Source organism: Nannobrachium achirus, assembly GCF_963921795.1.
Source record: "Nannobrachium achirus genome assembly, chromosome: 3".
Taxonomy (NCBI): Eukaryota; Metazoa; Chordata; class Actinopteri; order Myctophiformes; family Myctophidae; genus Nannobrachium; species Nannobrachium achirus.
The window spans coordinates 47,811,381-47,833,000 of record NC_137812.1 but is presented as its reverse complement, the minus strand read 5'-3'; the positions used below and the strand labels follow the sequence as shown (position 1 = coordinate 47,833,000).

At 45.4% G+C, this 21,620-nt stretch overlaps 1 protein-coding gene across 1 annotated transcript in view; it reads right to left on the bottom strand.

Annotated features, from left to right (window-relative positions):
- Window positions 1-21,620, bottom strand: part of sorbs2a (sorbin and SH3 domain containing 2a) — a 125,129-nt gene that overhangs the window by 7,065 nt on the left and 96,444 nt on the right. The window contains exons 15-24 of the mRNA XM_080722646.1: window positions 19,219-19,290; window positions 15,270-15,326; window positions 14,060-14,271; window positions 12,962-13,140; window positions 9,717-11,558; window positions 8,315-8,394; window positions 7,746-7,792; window positions 5,667-5,781; window positions 3,553-3,681; window positions 1,142-1,336 (exon numbers count right to left, since the gene is read on the bottom strand). Of these exons, the coding sequence (XP_080578772.1) occupies window positions 1,142-1,336; window positions 3,553-3,681; window positions 5,667-5,781; window positions 7,746-7,792; window positions 8,315-8,394; window positions 9,717-11,558; window positions 12,962-13,140; window positions 14,060-14,271; window positions 15,270-15,326; window positions 19,219-19,290 (2,928 nt within the window). The remainder of the gene's footprint in view (window positions 1-1,141; window positions 1,337-3,552; window positions 3,682-5,666; window positions 5,782-7,745; window positions 7,793-8,314; window positions 8,395-9,716; window positions 11,559-12,961; window positions 13,141-14,059; window positions 14,272-15,269; window positions 15,327-19,218; window positions 19,291-21,620) is intronic.

Sequence of the window (21,620 nt, the reverse complement as noted above, 5' to 3'; positions counted from 1 at the left end):
GTGAGGGCCAGCCACTCACTGGTGACAGACTGCAGGTGCGGGTCTGGGTCCGGTGTTCCTCGTATGGACACGGCGGGTGTTGATTTTCTGGACAGAGTTCGGGGCGGAGGGGTAAAGCCTCTTTTAGGCGGTGCCGGAGGGGTCATCACCCTGGGGTCGTGCATACCGGCGGGAAGCGGGGGTGGTGCTGGCGGGACGGGGGTCGCCGCGAGGGAGTGTGTGGTGGTGGAGGAGGTGGAGGTGGAAGTGGAGGGGTCCAGTGTGAGGGCCAGCCACTCACTGGTGACGGCTTGCAGGTGCAGGGATTTCAAGGCGGCGTGAGGGGAGTGGCAGGGCTGGTGATGGGTGGAGGAAGAGGAGGGAGAGGGTGGAGGAAGACTGTCGAGAGGCTTCAGACGGTAAAGTGAAAAGGAAAGGAAAAGAGGGAGGCTTAGAAAAGAGGAGTGGGGAGTTACGTGTGAAGTAATGGCAGAATGTGTTGCCCCCTGTTCAAGCACTACTGGCTTAAATAACGCATGAACGATGACTTATTTTCACAAGGCAGTGCATGGATTGCAGCCATTAGGGAGCATTGGTGAAGGAAACACAATTCTAACCCCAAACAGTGCGACCAATCAAATAATGATTCTGACAGTTGACGATCTACAACCGTTTCACAAAGATTTTGATTCATGCGTTAATGCAGTGGTTCTCAAAATGGATTTCAGGGACTCACAAGGTTCCTTTATGGGGGTCTAAATTGAAACGTACAAGTCTGTTACTTACAAATGGAACCAAATGGACCCTGACGGTTCCATTCGTACACTGTCAAAGTTAAGGGGAGACCTTCAAATGTCAACGTTTGAGAACCACTGAGTTAATGTAAACTGATGGCTTAATAAAGTAACATTGCATAATGGCATTATAAACACAAAGAGTTTTGTTTATCCACAAGTTTCCAACGTCCCATTGTGCATTGCGCAGACGGCGTGCGGCACTTCCGGCGTCGCAGCCGAGAGTGATCTACAAGCTCACAACAGTTGCATCTGCGATGCGACGTGAGCTTGTATGTCTGCTGTTTTACGGATGTGTCCCACACATAATTCTACAGTAAATTCTCACGGAAACAGGTGGATAAACTGCTGATGTGTTCCTACAGTACCTTCGTGGGGGTGGAGCTGGGCGTGCGGTGGCTGGGGTAACCGTGGGGGTCTGCGTGGTGGGCGGGGCTCTTGGAGGGCGATCGCTTGACGATGTCGACGTAGGAGACTGGGAAGATGCCCTGCTTGGTGCTGTCTGGGATCTTCCCCTCGTACCAGTTCTCATCCACCTGCCTCACCAGGATCACTCGCTCCCCCTGGACAGGGACACGCACACACGCACACAAAGACACGCATGCATGAACAATTAACCCATTAAAGGTGATACACCATGCATTTAAAAAGTATTTATGTCATTGTTTATGTCCCAAAAACGTTTTTCAAAAGGTTTGAGGCTAAATTACCACTCCTGAATAGAGAGCCTCTCTCATTTTTGAATGGCTCTCAGAGCATTTCAGCTGCAGTACCACCTTTGGCCTGAACTTTAGATTTTCACTCTAGATTTTAACCACTTTAACCATCATTTTATGCTTTATTTTTAGCTATAAAAAAATAGCAGATATACAAGCTAAAATATTGAAGGATAATATTGTTAATGTACTGCTTCATTTTTCTATTTGAACTAATAGGGAAAGGAAATGGCAACTATGATTTTGCACAACTGAGGCCCCGTTCACACAATGCCGCTCCCATGAGAATTCCGCAAAATGAAATGTCAGATATGCCCTCCGTTCAACGGCATTTTCGGGGGTTGAAAACGGAACAAATTAACTCTTTCCACGCTTTGAACGTTCCCGTTCGCCCCATTTTTGACAGAAGCTCGACGCCAATTGTACGTTCTTTGGCTTGTTCTTTTGTACCTTGGTTTGATGTCTGTAAACTGATGAGGGGTCGCGCGGGTGTATACCGTTGAAACAGCTCCCGTAAAAGTATCCTCAAAAACCCACTGGACGTTAGCATCAATGGAGTAACATAACAGTTCCATGTGATTTCCTCTGAATCTATTGCTCTGTAGCGACTGAGCGGCCTTGACGAGCAGGAGCCACTGAGACCATTTTCACATTAATTCTTGCATGAGGCTGCCCTCTACTGCTCATATAGCCACGGTACACCTCTAAGGAGAAAATTAAAAAATAATAATGAAAAAAAAATAGTACATCTTTGTCTATAACATCGCAAAGGTAAGGTGCTTTTGCTGGCACAAACCCCAATAATAAATAACAACATCTGGCGGTAGGAGAGTTAAGAACAGTTTTTAGACTGGAAAAGCTGACAGCGGTCTCCCCTCAAGTCACCGTGAGAACAGTGGGAAACGCAAGAAACGACAACACATGTGATGTCGTGGCTCGCATGCAGCCTACTGCAGCCACGTTACCATGGTGAATGGTAAACAAGGAAGTGGAATCGTCTATCGTTGCGTCACCGCCACCTAGGGAAATTACATGGACACTACATTGTTTCATGCCCTGATGCGGCTTCATATGAACGCTGGATAAAAAGTGACAGCGTAGTGGCGATGTCCCGGGACCTCGCCTTTTTCTCTACAGCAGGGGTTTTCAAAGTGGGTGACGGGGCACCCTGGGGTGCCGCGACAGCAGTCCAGGGGTGCCACGAGATAATTTATTTGGACACTTGAAATAATATTTAGTATCATTTTAAACTTGAAGTACAAAGTTATTTTCTGTCAGTTCTAACCAAAATAGGTATGATCTCAACGTTTTCCTCGCAACATAATCACTCAAATATCGTCACTGTTGGGCAGAAACCTTGTATCTCCAAGTTTCAAATATGTACGTCTTTTGGTAAAGCAAAGCCCTTCTTCGTCATACAAGACTGTCGCACAAAACTAGTGAAAACAGCCGATCTACAAGCACACAACGCCTCGCGGCGTGCGGCGTTGTGTGCTTGTAGATCTGCTTTTTCACTAGTTTAGTACATTTTATAGATGATAAATACAAAACGAACTGTTTTGGACATACAAGGTTTCCACGCGACAAGGACGATATGCTATAAATATAAGGTGCTGGGAGTGAAAATTATAATGTAGGGGTGCCTCGGATTAAAAAAATATTTATGGGGTGCCCTGAGACAAAAAAGTTTGGGAACCCCTGGTGTATGTGATTGCCGTTACATGGGATTACCGCAGTGCACATGCGGTGCACATTGGTGTGTAAATGGTAAATGGTGCATTTATATAGCGCTTTTATCCAAGGCGCTTTACATAGATTGTGCATTACATTCACCCATTCACGCACACATTCATACACCGGTGGCGGAGGAAACCATGCAAGGCACCAACCTACTCACCGGGAGCAACTAGGGGTTCAGAGTCTTGCTCAAGGACTCTTTGACATTAACTCAGGGGGAGCCCGGATTCGAACTGGGAACCCTTCAGGAACCCTTCGTGCTCTAATAACGGTTTCTCTACCCCTGAGCCATGCCGCCCCATCATCCCCATCATCACAGCACTGACCTTTCTCAGAGACAGCTCCACGTTGGTGTCTGCGTTGAAGTTGTAGCGCGCCACCGCCTCCCCGATCTCTCTGACGTGTGCTGGTGGAGGAGGCCTGACGGGCTGCTGCTTCTCCGCCGACGGAACCTTCTGCAGGAGATGGATGGGAGGGAGTATAGAGCTTAAAGACCCAATGAAATGACTATTTAAGGTATTTTATTTTGAAGTTTCAGTTTGAAAAGGAAGCCTGTGTGTTTCTGAACCAATCCGAGGGGACCAGCCCTTCAGGCGATGGGATTTAAAATCTGAGTAATGGGAGTAATGGGAGCCAGCAATGGGAAACAAACAGGTGAATGTAATCAAAGGTTCATTTGTATTCAAAAAGTCTATCTATGTCATCACTTTTAGAATTTCTGTTCACAGGGACCTTTGATATAAATATACCCAAAAATTATTTATTTTATATATTTTTTTGCATCTAGTTGCGACCGTCAGGGAGCAGTTTACTATGAAAACCTCCACCGGCCGTCCGTCCGTCCGTCCGTCCGTCCGTCCGTCCGTCACACGTCACACGTCACACCTTTGTTTGTGTACGGTGTGATGTCATATATCTTCAGTATGACATCACACCACATGTGTACACAAACCTTTGTGTACGTTGCTGTGGCAACAGTCTGTTGTTGCTGGTCTGTTAGTGTACGTTAGCAACCACCTTAGCAACCATGGTTTTACCCTAGCAACCAACTGTTTACCCTAGCAACCAACTGTTTACCATAGCAACCATGTTTTTTTACCCTAGCAACCAACTGGGCATAAAAGGGATTCTCTTAGGGATCTCCATATATGGGCATAAAAGGGATTCTGTTAGGGATCTCCATATATGGGCATAAAAGGGATTCTGTTAGGGATCTCCATATATGGGCATAAAAGGGATTCTGTTAGCTGTTAGTGATCTCCATATATGGGCATAAAAGGGATGCTGTTAGGGATCTCCATATATGGGCATAAAAGGGATTCTGTTAGGGATCTCCATATATGGGCATGAAAGGGATTATGTTAGGGATCTCCATATATGGGCATAAAAGGGATTGTATCCCAGATGATGCCCTGTACTTGGGATTTGTTGATGTAAATGTTCACATAGAGTGTAATAATTGGTAAAACAAACTTTTGGCCTATTTGTGGAGATAAGCGACCAACGGTCGCTTATCTCCCGATTAGGGAGTCTTACTGGTGTTAGGTATGGCCACATTATCACTACAGATATGCTTTAAAAGTGTGAAAAACATGTTTTTTATTTCACCCTGTCTTTAAAGCTGCACTATGTCACTCTTCTGTTCTAGCCCGGATTTGAACCCAGGTCTCCTGCACGAGTGCTGACATTTTTTTTTACCACTGAGAAAAGGATATGTGAATTTTGACCTTCTGGTCAACATTTTGTGTCAAAGATCGTGTCCAACCTACACACAGGCTCTAAATGTCTCAATAGAAGGTCAGGAGGGGGGCAAATACAACCACCCAATTGTATAAGTTACTGTATTAACATACTCTGTAGATGGGACAAAATAACCTTTTATTCACTAAAATAAATGACATAATAGAGCTTTAATGTAGAGGGAAAACGAAAGTCACCAGTATAGATTTAAGTGGTTAAGCTTAAAGGAGTAGTTCACCCCCCAAAATGACTTTTTTGTTCCTATTGATTACTCATGCCATGGAGACTTGAGTTCAATAATATATTTTGTATTCGTCGCATTCCCAAGATAAAAACAATATTATAGTAAATGTACCCCCATTGATTAAATGTATTGCAATCAAATCATTGTCTTAGGAATGTGATTAAAAACCAAAACATATCATTGAGCTCAAGTCTCCATGGTGTGAGTAAAATAGTAAAATCATTTTGGGTGTGAACCACTCCTTTAATTTATGCTCCAAAGTAACACCATACTATTCAAGTACTGTAAATCACTGGCTTTCAAAGTGGGGTCTGGGGATCCCTAGGGGTCCTTGAGGGGGCTACAGGGGGTCCCCAATAACTTGTTTTAAATAAAGTATCGAAATCAGTTCTACCACTTTAACCCTATACACCAGCCATTTGAAATATGTATGTCAAATCATGTCAATGAACACACCTCCACATATGAGATGGGGAAAATTCCCACTCTTCCGCGGTGCTCTCCTTCATACCAGTTGGTGTCTATCTGACGGATGATGTTCACTGCATCTCCCTTCTTAAAGGTCAGCTCCCTGGAACACAAGACACTGCATCTGTACCACATCTTTACCATACATGTATGTACCACATCTGTACCACATCTGTACCATACATGTGTACCACATCTGTACCACATCTGTGCCGCACCTTTACCAATTCATCTGTTAGTGCCATTACGCACCTCCACTTAGGAGTAAGCATTGCGAGTGCAGTACACAGTTGGCTTTCATTAGGTTTTTAGCTTGGCTCATGTGTAACCTGTTTAACTGATATCAGTGAGATGTCGCTGCAACACATTTGGTGATTGAGGTTGGTGACAGTTGCCATGTAACTTGACCTATCTCTCAGGACATAAGCTAATAATGAATTAAAATAATAATCTCTCCTCATTCTGAGAGTGTACATCAATTATTATTATTTTGTCAGCGACATCTGACTGATTTCGGCTGTTACATGAACATGACGAGTGAAGTGATGAAGACATTACAGGAACTGAGAACGATGCAGAGCAAACTCCACCCAGCAGACTGGGCTTCCTTAAAAAGACATCAGCAAGAGCATCCTTCACAGCATGAGACAGGACAGAGAAGCACTGCAAACCTCCGGCTTTATTCATGCACTCTGCTCCAAGACACAACACAGCAATTCATCTGTTAGTGCCATTACAGTGGCATTATTACAGAGACATTATGATGCTTTGGTAGAGTGCACAAAACCTACGTTTAAAGCCTTTCTGCAACCAAGAAGAAATGATTTACTGTTGTATCTGAATACGCGTTTTTTTTTTTTGTCCACCAAGGCATTTTTTCCCTGAGCAATGGATATTTTGAATTGTTTTCAATTGAAAAACATCTATTCTGCACTGAGCCATGCACGTTTGGCTTTTTATCTGGTCGCAGAGTTTTTGAAACATTTTCAACTTTTTACCCAGCGAACACTACAAACATTGCTCTAGTGGTGCCCTGGCAGGAGAGCTGACAGGATGGGAAGGAGTAACACTGAAGTTCGTGTCTGTCTTTGAGAGCTTGCAGAAAAGTTGAAGTTGAGTTGAGCTTGTCTGTACTATACTGTAAATGATCTTTACCTTTTAGGGGAGAAATAGCCCATGCAGTTGCTCACTATGTATACATTTCTTCTGGGCTAAAAGTGTGTTATAAATATTCAGAACTATAGAGAATTTAAATCCATTTGTGTCCAGCTGAGAAATTACTCTGTTCTCCGGATGAGCATTTTAGAAGAGCGCCTTGCATTTTCATCTGAGCTAAACAACAACAACAAACACATGGCCTTGATACTCTATTAACCTGTGTATTAACTCCTATAGAGGGTATGCGCATGCATAAAGTGATTGGCAAATCGAGTGGGAAAGTGAGTGGCAAAGTGAGTTTAACAACGTTTAACTTGTTTATAATGCAATCAGATAGGACTTTACTTTTTGGATGAAATGGGCTTTCAAGGCCAGAAAGCAGTTTTTTGCCACTCAATAGGTGTTTCCGCATAACTTCCTGGTACGATGATGATGTCACACGCATACCCTATTGTACTGACTGGAAAATGGTAGAGGAGAAAGGCTTGTTGATGATTTTTAAGCAGACAGCCACAGGGTGGCAGTGTAAGGCAGTGGAGTGGTTCCCAAACTTGCCATCACTCACATTTGTCTTACTTTCAATTCGCCTTTGCCAGTAAATGCCATAATGCCTTTATTTAGTTTCGTCTGGTCTCTTCACGTTTGAGTTAATCAGCAGGTGTGTGTTTGCACCCTTCTAAGTACATTGCGTATGAGCCAAATTGTTAGTAGGCTATTATTTTGCATTCGTTCTGTACACAGGTTAGGACAGTGGAATCAGGTGGTTTGAAAGTGCAATGTTTAAAGTGTTGTGAATGCTGCATGATGCAATGAGTGAAAAAGGCGATCCGTATGCATGTTATGACACACACATGCTCCAAAAATGTTCCTCCTCGCATACACGTGCAGTCAAGGATTTACTTTACTCACTTAGCCGTTTGTGCCTTAAAATCGTAAATGGCTTTGGCTGGCTGTTTCTGATGGAGGAGAGAGAACAGAATAAGTTGAGTCATCTGTTTATGGGAGACCTAGAGAGATGACAGAGAGAGAGCGAGAGAGAGAGCAAGAGAGAGAGAGAGAGAGAGAGAGAGAGAGAGAGAGAGAGAGAGAGAGACACCAGCATGCATTATTAGTTGTAACAGTGGTTCTCAAGCACTGTCCTTGGATGGAGACCTGTACTATTTTACTGATTTTCTTTCCAACCATGTAGGAGATGATATATGATATATATGATATATATATATATATCACGGTTTAAAAAAATAGCAGATCTACAAGCTCGCAGCGCGGCACTCTGCTATTTTTCAATAGCTAAAGCATTCAATAATTCTAGGCCTAAATGGGTTAAAGCATAACCATCACCACCAAGAATATTGTCTCAAATCCTATTGCTTCATCAATTGCTGATTGATCCAGAGTTCCACCACACCATCCATTGTGTTAACTCTCACTAGAATAATGACCACCAAACCACATGGTCTGTGAGATCAGTGCTATACCTCTTTGTCTGGAGTGGACCTTCTGTTCTGGGGCGTGTGGCGTCCGTCCAAGGTAGAGTAACTCCTGGAGACATCCTGGTCTGTGATTGGTGGAGACAGGGTAAAAGACGTTACCATGGTGACCATGCTCATGACTCATGCATGCGTGCGGAAGAGATGTCTTGGTGAAAACATCGAATGGTGGGGACTGGGGATTGAACAATGATGGCAAGCATCTATGATAAAAGATGATATGTAAAATCATAATACAACTGTATTTTACTTCCATTTCACAGGGTAAGAAACATGAGGTTTGGGCTTTTCTTATACTATGACACAGGAAACACATGCAACTGTACAAATGAGCTAAACTAATTTTTACATATAAAAATAATGCAGGATGAATTAAACAAGTAAAGAAAACTTTAAATGGATTACATGTATTGTACAAACCTACAACAAAGTATAAAAAAAATAAGACAACAGGATGAACACATTCAATAATAATAATAATACACAAAACTTTACAAGCATGACTTTCCAAATCAATGTCTCAAAAGGAAAGGAAAAGTATGACAACTCAGGGCACAAGGCAATAATTCATAAAAATAAATAAATGAAATTTGACAACAAAAGGTGAAGTAAAGAAGGAAAGCAGCAGGCTGTGGACAGGGGGGGAGACTGTACAACCACCACTGAAGCTGTGCATGCATGACTGTCTTTGTGTTGTGTTTGATTGTGTGTGTACGTGCATGCCTGTGTTTGTGTGAACGTCTTAGGACGTCTTACTGGTATATATACTGTATCGGGGGTCTTCAACGTTTTCAGGCCAAGGACCCCTTAGTTGAGAGACAGTTGAAGCAGGGACCCCTACAACCTTTTCATAGATTCCATATAGTTTCATTGTTTGACAGCACAATCATCGTGTATTCTTTTTTCATCTTAGTGTGTGTTTTCAAATATCTAACCACTTGAACGGTCAATAATTAATAAACTTGACCTTTCACTCTGTACTTAGTCTGCTCTTTTCGCCCCCTACACCAAACCTCTTTGACTTTGCCGAAAAAAAGACGATGTACAAACAGCACGAGGCGTTGTGAGCTTGTAGATCTGCTATTTTTGTCTAAAGTTATCAGAATATAGACTCTAGGGTTCAAGTGGTTGATATGAAAAAAGGGGAGTTTCTATCACAAAGATTTGGAGGACCCCCTGTAGTAACTCTGAGGACCCCCTGTTGAAGACCCCTGCTGTATACACAGTACCATTATGTGTGTATGTCAGCATGTGTGTGTAATGTGTATGCGCACATTGCGCAGTACACTGTATATGTGACTGGATAGTGTGGATGGATGTATTAGCAGTGGTGTGTGTGTGTGTGTGGTGTGTGCAGACGGGGAATGAAAGGTGTGTTTATGCATTCCACCTGAGTAGCAGAGAGCGTTCCCATTGGCCTGCTCAACTCCATACTCATTATTGTTTGTGGCGTCTGGGTGATGTCCGTAACAGGCACTGATTGGCGACTGTGTGCGCGGCGACTGCATCCGGGGCGACTGCAGCCGGGGCGACTCTAAGGGGTCGGGCCTGTACGAGCCGCAGCCCGTGGGGCTCCCGTCCGGGTATGAGGAGCCAGAGGCCTGACCCGCTCGCCGGCAGGCCCTCAGCGCCCGCAGAGAGGAGCTCCTCTCGGGCACGTCCGGGAGCAGCTCGGACAGGATCCGCCTCAGGATGCTGTCGTCGGGGGCCCGGGCCCCCCGGTGGCCCCTCTCTGCCTGGATGTGCTCATAAATGTCCCTCAAGGCTTGGTCCAGTGCTTCGTAGATGGCCTCTTTGGACTTGGGTCGGCCGCGACCCCCGCCGGCGCCGCCGCTCCGTCTAGAGGTAGGTGGTGAGCCCTTTTTCCTGCGGAAAGGCACGGGGCTGACCAGGAAGGCCAGCTTGGACATCGCTTGCTGGGACGGCGAGGTCGGGTTGTGGCTGTGGCTGCCGCCGCTCGGCTGCGGCGGGGGTCTCTGGCGGTCCTGGCGCGCCCGCTCCCTCTCGTGGCGTAGCATGGTGGTGAAGCGCGTGTAGGAGGCCGGGCAGCGGCCCTTACAGGAGCTGACCAGGTGGCGGTGCTGGTAGCCCTGGGTGGCGCCCAGGTTCTGGGGGCCCGGGTGGTGGTGGTGGTGCAGGTGGTGGTGGTGGTGGTGGCGGAGGTGGCGGTGGTGGTGGGGCAGGGTGGTGGAGGCGTAGAGGCTCTCTGAGGAGGTGAGGGAGCAGTGGTCAAAGTCGCTCTCGCTGCAGAAGGACGAGCCCTCCACCTGGATGAAGTCGCTGAGGTCCGAGGCGATGGCCTCCTGCTCGCTGTCAGAGAATTCCAGGTCGGCGGCGCGCCGGGCGTTGGGGATGCTGTGGGGGGTCGGGAAGGTCCGGTCGCGGCGAGGGTCCGGCCCGACGCGGGGCTGGCCCTCCGGCGGGCTCCGGGGTCCATGCAGGTGCTCTGTGGAGTGCTGTGCAGTTCCGTTGTTCCCGTTGCTGTCCTCCTCCAGCAGTGACTCGATGGAAAAGCGCCTCTTGGGGTACCCGGGCGTGCCGCCCCCGCCACTGCTGGCACGAGACGACGAGCCGCCCGGTGTGGTGGTCCCTGACGGGGCCTCGCTGTCCCCCAGGTTGGGCATGGACTTGGACTTCTGTATGAGTTGTTCGTACTTGGATATGTGGCTGGGCACCACGTCGCGCGGCACCTCCACCCCCCAGGAGGGGGCGAAGGGGGAGAAGCGGTGCCGGTGGAGGTGTGGCTGGCGCTCCAGGTCCAGGATGCGGGCACGGACCGAGCGGATGACGTCGGAGGGGATGAGGTGCGTGCGGTCGATGTGGTGCATCTTGCGGTAGAGCTGCAGGAAGCCCGGCGAATCGTGCGCCCGCCGGCGGTGGAGACGGGGCAGGGAGTGGGCGCCGGCGGAGGCGGGCTGACCCAGCGTCCCGCCGTCGCAGACCAGCGACCCGGCACTCTCGGAGCGCGTGGCCTCGCGGCCGTTCGGCCCGGCGACGTGCCCGTCGTTCAGGAGGTCGTCGCAGCTTCGAGACTTGAGCTTGCGCGGAGGAGTGGGCGGGGCCGACTCCAGGCTGCTCCACGGCTCGCCGTCCTGCAGCCTCCTCGGCCAGCTGTTCTTAACGCAGACGGAGCGCCTGGAGGAGGAGCTGCCCTCCTCCTGGCTACCATCGTCGTCCTCGTCACCGCGGTCGGGGTGGGAGGGGTTGGAGAGCACCGGGGACAGACAGGGACCTGGGGGGCTCAAACGGGGTGAGTACATGCTGCATGCGTCCCCACCTTTCAAAGACGTCCCACAACAGAGCAGCGTGGTGAGAGAGAGAGAGGAAGGAAAGGGAGTTAAGGGAGCACACACCCAGAATAAAGGAGAGAAAGAAGCCAGATGGGGAATAGTACATGAAAAGACAAAGAAGCACTGGAACCCAGTCAATAAAGCAGATTCAGAAGGAAATATAGATCAGAGCAAAGATAAGGTGTGACCACAGCAGACATTAGGAACAGTGGTAGCCAACTGGCAGCCCGTGGGCCAGAACTTGCTGGCCAGCGATAATATCTGGCCTGGCAAATTAATTTGTACATTATTTACACAGAACATCTGACAGTCTGACGTATAGGCTATAATGTCAAAATAACACATCTACCCCAGTACCCCCACCTGGAGAATGCTTATCTGTGGTGACAGTGAATGACAGGCCAACTAATTGTTCTGGCCTGCACAAAATTATTACACAATCTGTACCTGTAACATTTGATTACAGAGTTCTGTTCGTCAGTATGCAGTTGTACCACATACATCTATTTATTAACTTTTATAGAAATATAGTTATAGGGTGTGCCAAATGTAGTTCTAAGAGCGGCCATTTCTTGGGTAAACACAGCCTTACACAGGTGTTCTGATTAGACTATAGCATTAGTTCTATGCAATCAAACAATTGAAACACCTGTGTTTTGACCCAAGAAATGGCCGCTAAGGACTACAATGACGTAGCCGCTGGCACACACTATTGTTGTATATAAGGAGGTCTGTTTGTAAGATTCAGTTCTTAAATTAGCCAATGATTATGTTCTGGCCAACCATCTATTCTAATGTCTTAAAAAATGAATTGGTACGAGGCCAAGCATTCTTGCCAACCCCTGTGTTAGAGCATTAAAACATTGCATTGCAGATATTAACTTCTCAATAACACTACAAATCACCTATCCGTGCAAGATGCCAACATAACACTCGTAGCCAACGTTTCCTCCAGACACAGCTTGGCAATACCATGGGAATAATAACAAAGATAGGAGGACATTGTGTGTGTGTGCAGCTTAGAAGGTAACACACTGTACAATATCTGCATAGCTAGTATGTGCCAGTGAAACAGACAAAGGGAGAGATGTGTGTGTGTGTGTGTGTGTGTGTGTGTGTGTGTGTGTGTGTGTGTTGAAAAGTTGAATTGATCCCAGTGAATGACGGACAACGATTTCACGATAAATTAAATCTCCACGATACGATTATCGTAAGTGTTTTTTATCACGATAAACGATAATATCGCTTATCGTCCCATCCCTTGTCCGATGTGTCCTATGGATGTAGATTGGATAAATGGTTTTCAGCATGTGATGAGACTGCAGGTGATCAACATCATGCGTACCTTTGGCTCGGGAGGGCGAGGACGGTGAGGAGCGGATGGCAGGTTTCTTCAGGGTGCCGCTGGCTCTGTAGGGGTCCAGCGGCTTGGGCGACGTGGCGCCTCTGATTGGCTCAGACTGGGCGTTGGACTGGGACGCCGACGGCTCCGACTTCCTCCGTTTCCTGTAGTCACTGGCAGCACTGCAGAGTGGAGGGGGAACCAATCACATCAATCAGCGGGCACGGTGCCAAGGGAAATGTATTGCCAGGTCAATTATACCACAACATTATACTACGGTACTTACAAACGAGGCAACGCAAGCCAAACAGACAGGTATTACACATCGTAACAGCACTTGAAAAGAAATTATGTATCCATTTTTGTATATATACTGTTTTACAACGAATTGTCTTCTCTAAACCAACACGGATCCGAGACAAAGAACAACACCATCTGACACAAAGCCTCCATGGACAACGGGGGGTCTAGCATGCACTGCAGAGTCAAGAGTCAAGACTGAAGAGACTGTGTGAGTGTGTGTGTGTGTGTGTGTGTGTGTGTGTGTGTGTGTGTGTGTGTGTGTGTGTGTGTGTGTGTGTGTGTGTGCATGTGTGCACGTGTGTGTATGTGTTTATGTGTTGAACACTGTCAGGCATGTCAGCCTGCTGCGTGGAACAAACGCCCTCAATGTCACTTACATGAATGACATGACTTATTCATGACATCCCATTCACACGGGACAACGCGGCGGAACCAAGTGTGGCGTCGGTGAAAGGCACGGAGGAGGAGGAGGAGACTGAAGGACAGAATCAATAGGTTTTGCCGGTATAATATATTCAGGAACGGAGTTGGTTAAGCAGGGGGGAGGGGGACGCACCCCATCGCTGCTGACTAAAGCAATACAGACACACACACACACACACACACACACACACACAACCCAGGCTGCTTGCAGCAGCAGGGGAGGGGAGGGGGGTGCATGGATGAACAGGAGTTTCTGCTGCCGTGCTGCTTTACAACAAGGCCACTGCTGCAGTTAAGAAAGAAACGAGAGGAAGAGGAGAAATGGACAGAGGGGGTCCGGAGAGAGAGAACAATAAATGCAACGCGGGGGCTTACCTCGCAGGCCTCTCCGGAGCTCTGTCAGCGGGGCCGATGTACAGCGACGTCTGAAAGAGGGCAGACAACAAAAGAGACGAAGAGTGAGCGCCGCACGAACAAAGGCTGGAGGCAGACTGGCTCACTATGCTGAGTGCCGTCGCAGTGCTACACTCAAAACGCTCCCCCGAATCAAGGTGCGGTGGACGGGGGTTCCTCATGGTACCGTACACCTGGAGCGCGCGGCACACAGGTGAACTGTGACACGTACGCGTCTGCTTGGGAGGATGAAAGGCAGCACGATGGAGCAGGACAGGAGGATGTGAGCCTGATGTGCTTCTGGCTCAGACACCAAAATGTTTCCCCTACAAAACCTGGCATGGAGTCTCCGGACTGGGTCTCTGTTTTTTTTTTTTTAGATTTTTTTTTAGATATATCTTTATTTGTAACAAACAGGTTAACAAAGTCAGAGCAGTTAAGAAATTTTTTCCCCATTTTCTCCCCTTCCCCAACCCTCCCCTCACATTGTTATCGCGTCTTAAAAATTAAATAGAAATAAAATAAAATAAAATATACATATACAAATACAAAGATAAAATTAAAATACTTCAAATAAATCTAACTTGAGTAGAACGATACTGGAACGAGTATGGTACAAACTGCGTTGTTTCACAGAATTTACCTGCTGAAAGATTGTTAGAAAAACATCCTGATCTCATATCCTGATGGATGAATGAATAAAATGCTGAGAGTGATGCCCTAGCAATCACAGTCAAAGGATGGCTTGTGACAGATGGCTGACATGATGCTGAGATGAGAACACATGGCAACGACCTACCTACTATATTCAGCACACTAGAGCACACACACGCACGCGCGCGCGTTCACGCGCGTTCACGCACGCACGCACGCACGCGCACACACACACACACACACACACACACACACACACACACACACACACATTTAGATGTTCATATGTGAGTAAATGTTGCGTTGATAAGAGTTGATAAATCTCCGCACTAATGTATATATTAGATTAGAATGTGTAGGCTACTGTATGTTGGTCCTTGTATTGGGCCTACTGTAACATGAAAGTGATTGGTATTTTTTGTGAAAGGTGACACTATATTAATTTGTTTTCTCATTACGGGCCATTCAAACAACACAGGATTAGGATTAGCGAATCCAGGGTTAGCACATGTGTCCATTATAATGATGTGATGATTACCTCAATGTGTTGGCGAGCAGAGCTGTCTGGATTATAATCCAGCCGTTTTTTGGGAGGCTTGAGCCCCAAGCAGGGGGCAGCAGTGAGCAGGAGGAGAAGGAGGAGAGGAAGAGGAGGAGGAGGAGGTGGAGGTGAAGATGGGATGTAGGAGGAGAGGAAGGTGACATCATGGGGAGGAGGACATGTGGAGAAAGTGACACCAGTTAGAGCAACAGAGGACCCTGAGATGGACGACACGTACACATGCACGCACACGCGCACAGTCGCACACACGCGCACACACACACACACACACACACACACACACACACACACACACACACACACACACACACACACGCGCACACACACACACACACACACACACACACACACACACACACGAGCGCGTGCACACGCACACACACTTTGCATGTATGGCTCAGATTCACACCTACTTTCTACCATCTCACACAATGTGTGCACACCCATACATGCACACACGTGCACACACTGTGCAGGAAGAATCTACACAAACGCCCAACAAACCCTAATGTTACCGTGCATTAATAATCTGAAATAGATAAACTACTTCTATTGTAAAATAGCATCTAACACTATCACCAAATTCAACACAAATACACAACATTACAAATAATACATACCAAACAACGCACGCTCAGGCGCTCAGGCGCGCGCGCGCACACACACACACACACACACACACACACACACACACACACACACACACACACACACACACACACACACACACACACACACACACACACACACACACACACACAACAGACCCACACACAGTGTGAGAGCAAGCAGGGTGAGAGGTAGAGGCGAAAGCATAGTGAAGCACAAGCTACCATGTTTGTGTTCTAGTACAGGGTGCACTGGGGCTACCTTTAAATCCTGCTTTATTTGTGAACTAAAACTCATTCAGTGAATAACAATGACCTTCCTGTGACCTTGACAAAAAAAACAAAAAACCTTCCTTTTGGGACATGGGTGTGCGGAGGTGAGAATCTGACCATACAGATTGCTACACCATCAACATGTGGAACGCCCTTCCTCAAGTCCTAAAGGAGAGCAAATCCCTAGCCTCCTTCAAAATTGGTATGAAAAGTCACCTTCAGACAGCTGCTACCCGTGACTTGTAAATAGACTAAGCCCCCATGCCCCCCCCCCCCCCTTTTTTTTTTATTATTCTTTTTTCTGCCTTTGTATTTGATGTTATGCTTTTGAAACTGATATTATCCTAGATAAAGTACTATGTTCTATCCGTCTGTCTTTCAATGTTATATGAGATACTTAAAGTGTGGTTCCTGTGGAAATAAGCCTCGGCTTTCTAGGATCTCCTTTTAGTTGACCTTGTACCAGTGATTTGTACTGTCATGAAACTGTACTTTTTTCTATTGCAAACTTCTAATAAATTCTTCAATCAATCAATCAATTGGAGAGCATGTTCATTCTAACCAAACATCACCAGTCAATTTGAGTAATTAGTGAAATCATCTCGTGTGGTGTTTGGATGGATTGAAGAGCTGCATAATATACACAGCCCTCCACGGTACACGATTGTGCATCGTTGTTCAACACCCAGAGAGCTAATTCGGTGTAGGCAGGACATGTGGAACGTTGCATTGTTCACTAATCACTAATTACTTCCCTTCTCTGGTTGAAGGATGACAATTAGTGAAAAAATACAATAATAAGGACACCACTACTGTACTGTAAGTGACTGACTGCTGTTGCTGCCTACAACCTCCAGATGGTGCTAAAACCTTGAACTTTTTCTGACACAGCAGTTACACAACTGTGGTCCTGAGGAATCTGTGTCTGGGAACTGGTTTTCTACTTTACTGGGTAGTTCATTGCATGGCCAATCCATAGTTGGACATCTCCACCTACCTGGCCTGGTATCAGTTCAATAGTGGCTAAAATATGCGTGGAAACAGTTGTGTAAAGTAACTAAGTACATTTACTTAAGTACTGTACTTAAGTCATTTTTGATGGTATTTGTACTTGAATATTTTAAAATGTCAATACTTTTACTTCTACTCCACTATATCTCAGATCCAAATATTGTACTTTGATTATTATTTACAAAACATACATTACCCACTTCAGCCCGTTATACATTTTCAGCTATTTGAAAATAGACGACCTACAAGCTCACAATGTGTTGTGAGCTTGTAGATCTGCTATTTTCAAAAGGTTTTCATACATTTGAAAACTTGTGAACTGGAGACATTCTGAGTACTTTCTACTTTTGGTACTTTAAGTACATTTTGATACCAATACTTTTGTACTTTTACTCAAGTACATTTTTGAATTCCATACATTTACCTGTAAAAAGTATTTCTACACTGCAGTATTGATAATTTTACTTAAGTAATAAATGTGTGTACTTTTTCCACCACTGCGTGGAAACAATTTGGCGGTTTTAGAATTAACTGTATGGCTAAACCAATGTGAGGACTAGTTTATGGTCCTTCATATTGGGACAGTGATATGGTTTGTGGGAGTGGAAGTGGGAGCACATTTGTGGGAACATGTGGTGTAAGTTTGTCTGCGGCCGTATTCTCCGCTGTTCTAATTTCGATGACATCAACACACAGTGGTTGGAAAAGTATTCAAATGTTTTACTTAAGTAAAAGTACCGATACTGGGGCGCCCGCTGGCCTGGTGGTCAAGGCGCATACCACATACTAGGCTGTGATGCCTGCTGGCGTCGCCGGTTCGATTCCCGATCCGGTCGACCTTTGCCACATGTCATTCCCCATCTCTCTCCCCATTTCCTGTCAGTCTACTGAGTAGACTGACAGGAAATTACTGTCCTGTCAAATAAAGGCATAAAAGCCCAAAAACAAATCTTTAAAAAAAAAAAAAAGTACCAATACTGCAATGTAGAAATGCTCTGTTGCAAGTAAAAGTACGGAATTCAAAATGTACTTGAGTAAAAGTACAAAAGTATTGGCATCAAAATGTGCTTAAAGTACCAAAAGTAAAAGTACTCATTATGCAGAATGTTCCAATTCAAGTATTCAAATGTATAAAAAATATTTTGAAAATAGCAGATCTACAAGCTCACAATGCGTCACATCGCAACGCATTGTGAGCTTGTAGATCTGCTATTTTCAAATGGCCGAAATGTATTTATGGCTATGCGAGACTAGGTCGTTCCCTAACCCAGGTCTCAAATAATCAGGTGAAATGGAAATTTCACCTGGTCCAGGTCTGAAGGAAAGGAGTTAAGATGAACAGCTCTTGCACTTTAAGCAAATATCCCTAATATGACTATAAGTGAAGACACAAACACACTAAAAACAAAAAGCCAAACAAAACAACATGCCCACTTCTACCACATACAGGAGGAGCTGGTGGTAACGTATGTGGAGTAGAAGGTTTATCGTTTTGGAAACTCATGCTCCATTGTTTCCAAGATTCTGTTTGGCTTCTGTGTGCAATCTCATCATCTTCCCTAGCTGGTGTTGTCAACAGTGCTAAGCAAAGTACAAACTGCAAAATAACATGACCGCTGACATTTAGCATTTTAGTGGCAAACCTTTCCACATCATAGAAGGAAGAGAAAAATGTTCATTTTGGGTGGATAACAAAATGATCAATTTTGTTTTAAATTTCCCCCCCCTCTCTTTTTAGCAGTGTTCGGTCATTCAGTTGTGCCTGCCGGCTGCTAGCCACAAGATCAAACAGGCCTGTAAACGCAGAGAGAGACACACGGTACAGCAACAAATCCCATCACAAACGGGTGGGTGGGTGTGGGTGGGGGTGGGGTTCACAGCACCCAACCATAAGGCATGCCCGAGCAACTAGCCCCACACGTTCTACTGGTGCAGACACAACAAAAAAGAAATGTCAAATCAAATCAAAAGGTGGGGTGGGTGTATGCCTATAGCAGGGGGGTGACGGTGGTAGAGACTACGCCCTGACTTACCGGACGCCCGAACTCCAGCTCAGAAAAGAACTTATACCAGGGCTCGTTCTCTAAATCTATGTCATCATAGTTCTGGAGAGGAACCCGACAAACAGAGAGAGAGAGAGAGAGAGAGAGAGAGAGAGAGAGAGAGAGAGAGAGAGAGAGAGAGAGAGAGAGAGAGACACACACACACACACAGAGAGAGACAGAGAGAGAGGAAAGACAGTAGAAGGTAAGACAGCCGAGAGGAAGCATAGACAGAGAGAGAGAAAGAGAGAGAGAGCATGACCTCATGGTTAGAATGAGAGACACACTGCTGCAAGAAGACATGAGTGGAAATGGAAGGCTCCACATTGGGATAAGGAGACAAATGCAGCAATGTAAACATGATTAATTTAACCACAGCGTCCCACAAATAAAACGAAACAAGTTAATTTGTAGATACACTGCCTAGCATATTCTCAAATAGCCTAACCCAGGATATACAAATCAAAGCATAATAAAACACTTTTCCAATGTGGTTTTCTCCACTGGGTGGCAGTAGAATCAGACTATTTGAAAACAAAGCAGATGGGAGAAGAGCAGGAAAGAATAAAGTGCAGCAGAGGACAGTAGAGTGCAATAGTAAATTAGAAGATGAAAGTGACGATCAGCACAGTACACACTAGAGTTATGATGAAGACATTATAATGGACAGGTTTAGAACTCATCCACTCAGTCGAGGTTTGAAGTTGTTTTCTTCCTAGGAATGGTACACAAAGTATCTGTGCACACACAAGAGAGGTCAGCTATTGTAGTAATAATTGGATTCATTTAATTTATCTCCAAAATAGACAGTACCAGCGATGAAACAGGTCTGTTTTTTCATAGAAGGCTTTGATTTGACAGATTCTATTTCTGATTAGGATTTGGTTTACCTACAGTATGCATCTTTGCATGCCCTTAGTAACCCACCCAAAATACATGTACTGTAAACAGCACACACACAACCTGCAACTCCCGTACCCATACATAGGGATAAGGGGCCAAAACAGACAGTACCAGTGATGAAACAGGTCAGTTTTTTCATAGACAAGGCTTTGATTTTTTGCAAAGCTCTGGCATGAAGCTCAGGCATGATGAAGCAGTACTTTTCGCTATTAAAACTGCTTGCCTGTTCAAATTTAATACAAATGATTGCTATTTTTACCAAAAAGATCAGGATTATCATCTTAGCCTTAGAGCCTCTCCCAACAGACGTCAGTGCATAACTCCCACCCTCACACAACTGAGGGGCTTCAGCCTTAGTCATGCTTCCAATGACGTTCACAGCAATCTCGCCAATCTGTTACTATGGAACTAAAGTGTTGCCGCCTGGTTGACTGCTCTGTGCCCGCATGCTTGCAGGGAAATGTAGTTTGCAAGCCAAGAAGAAAAGATCACCCACGTCAGTAGGAGGGGGTTTGAAGTGGGGTTCTTACTCACTAAAGGGAAATACGCTTGGAGACAGATACTGGTTGGAGAGGCACAGAGGACAGACTGACACACAATGAAATGTTAGTTAAATGTTAACTAGTTTAACTGACACTCCAGATGTTGCTATGCAGGACTGAGATGGACTGCCAATCACGTGAGTGTTCACCTAAGCATTACTTTACGTTGTATTTTCACATCTGAAATATTCTGTAAAATGATATTTAGAAAATGCCTCATGCCTCATTTCCACATAACAACTCAAAGGTATATTAATGACATTGTTCAATATTGATTTGAAAATGGGTGGTTCTCCCCTTTAAGTGAGACGAGCTAAGACGTGCCTTTACCCATTATCCAAACTGAGTATTTTCAGTTAAGTGAGGCGTCTGACACAAGCAATCTCCTGTTGCATGTATGTGGCAAAACAATGTCCCGGCCGGCCTGATTCCCTGGACATTGTCCAGAGTTCATTATGTGGAGGAGACTTCATTCACACATTAGCACCACAGGTCAGAGACAGCTGCCTGAATACAACACATTCAACACCTCAACAAACCTTCCCACCTCACATCTCTCTCACATTCCTCTCGTCTCCTCACTCCCCCTGTCTTTGTCTTGGAAACCTTGTGTTTGTTTTTCCACTGACATCCCTTTCTCCTTACATATCTATAAGATTCTACAAATCTACATCACTTCACGAAGAGTGACCAGTCCAATACTAACAGCAGCTTTGGCATTTGTTATAAGGCTTGGCTGACACCCCAGTATCTGTACATTATTTTAACCACAATTAATTACTCTTAACCTGCGTAGGCATACAATGTACATAATGTAAGAAAGAGAAATATGTTTGTGACCCCATGTGCTTTACTATATCAAGATACTGCAGACCCAAGTATATTATGTATAAGTATATAATATCAATGTAATATGGGATGTCACTGTTTAAGTACTGCTTGTTAAAA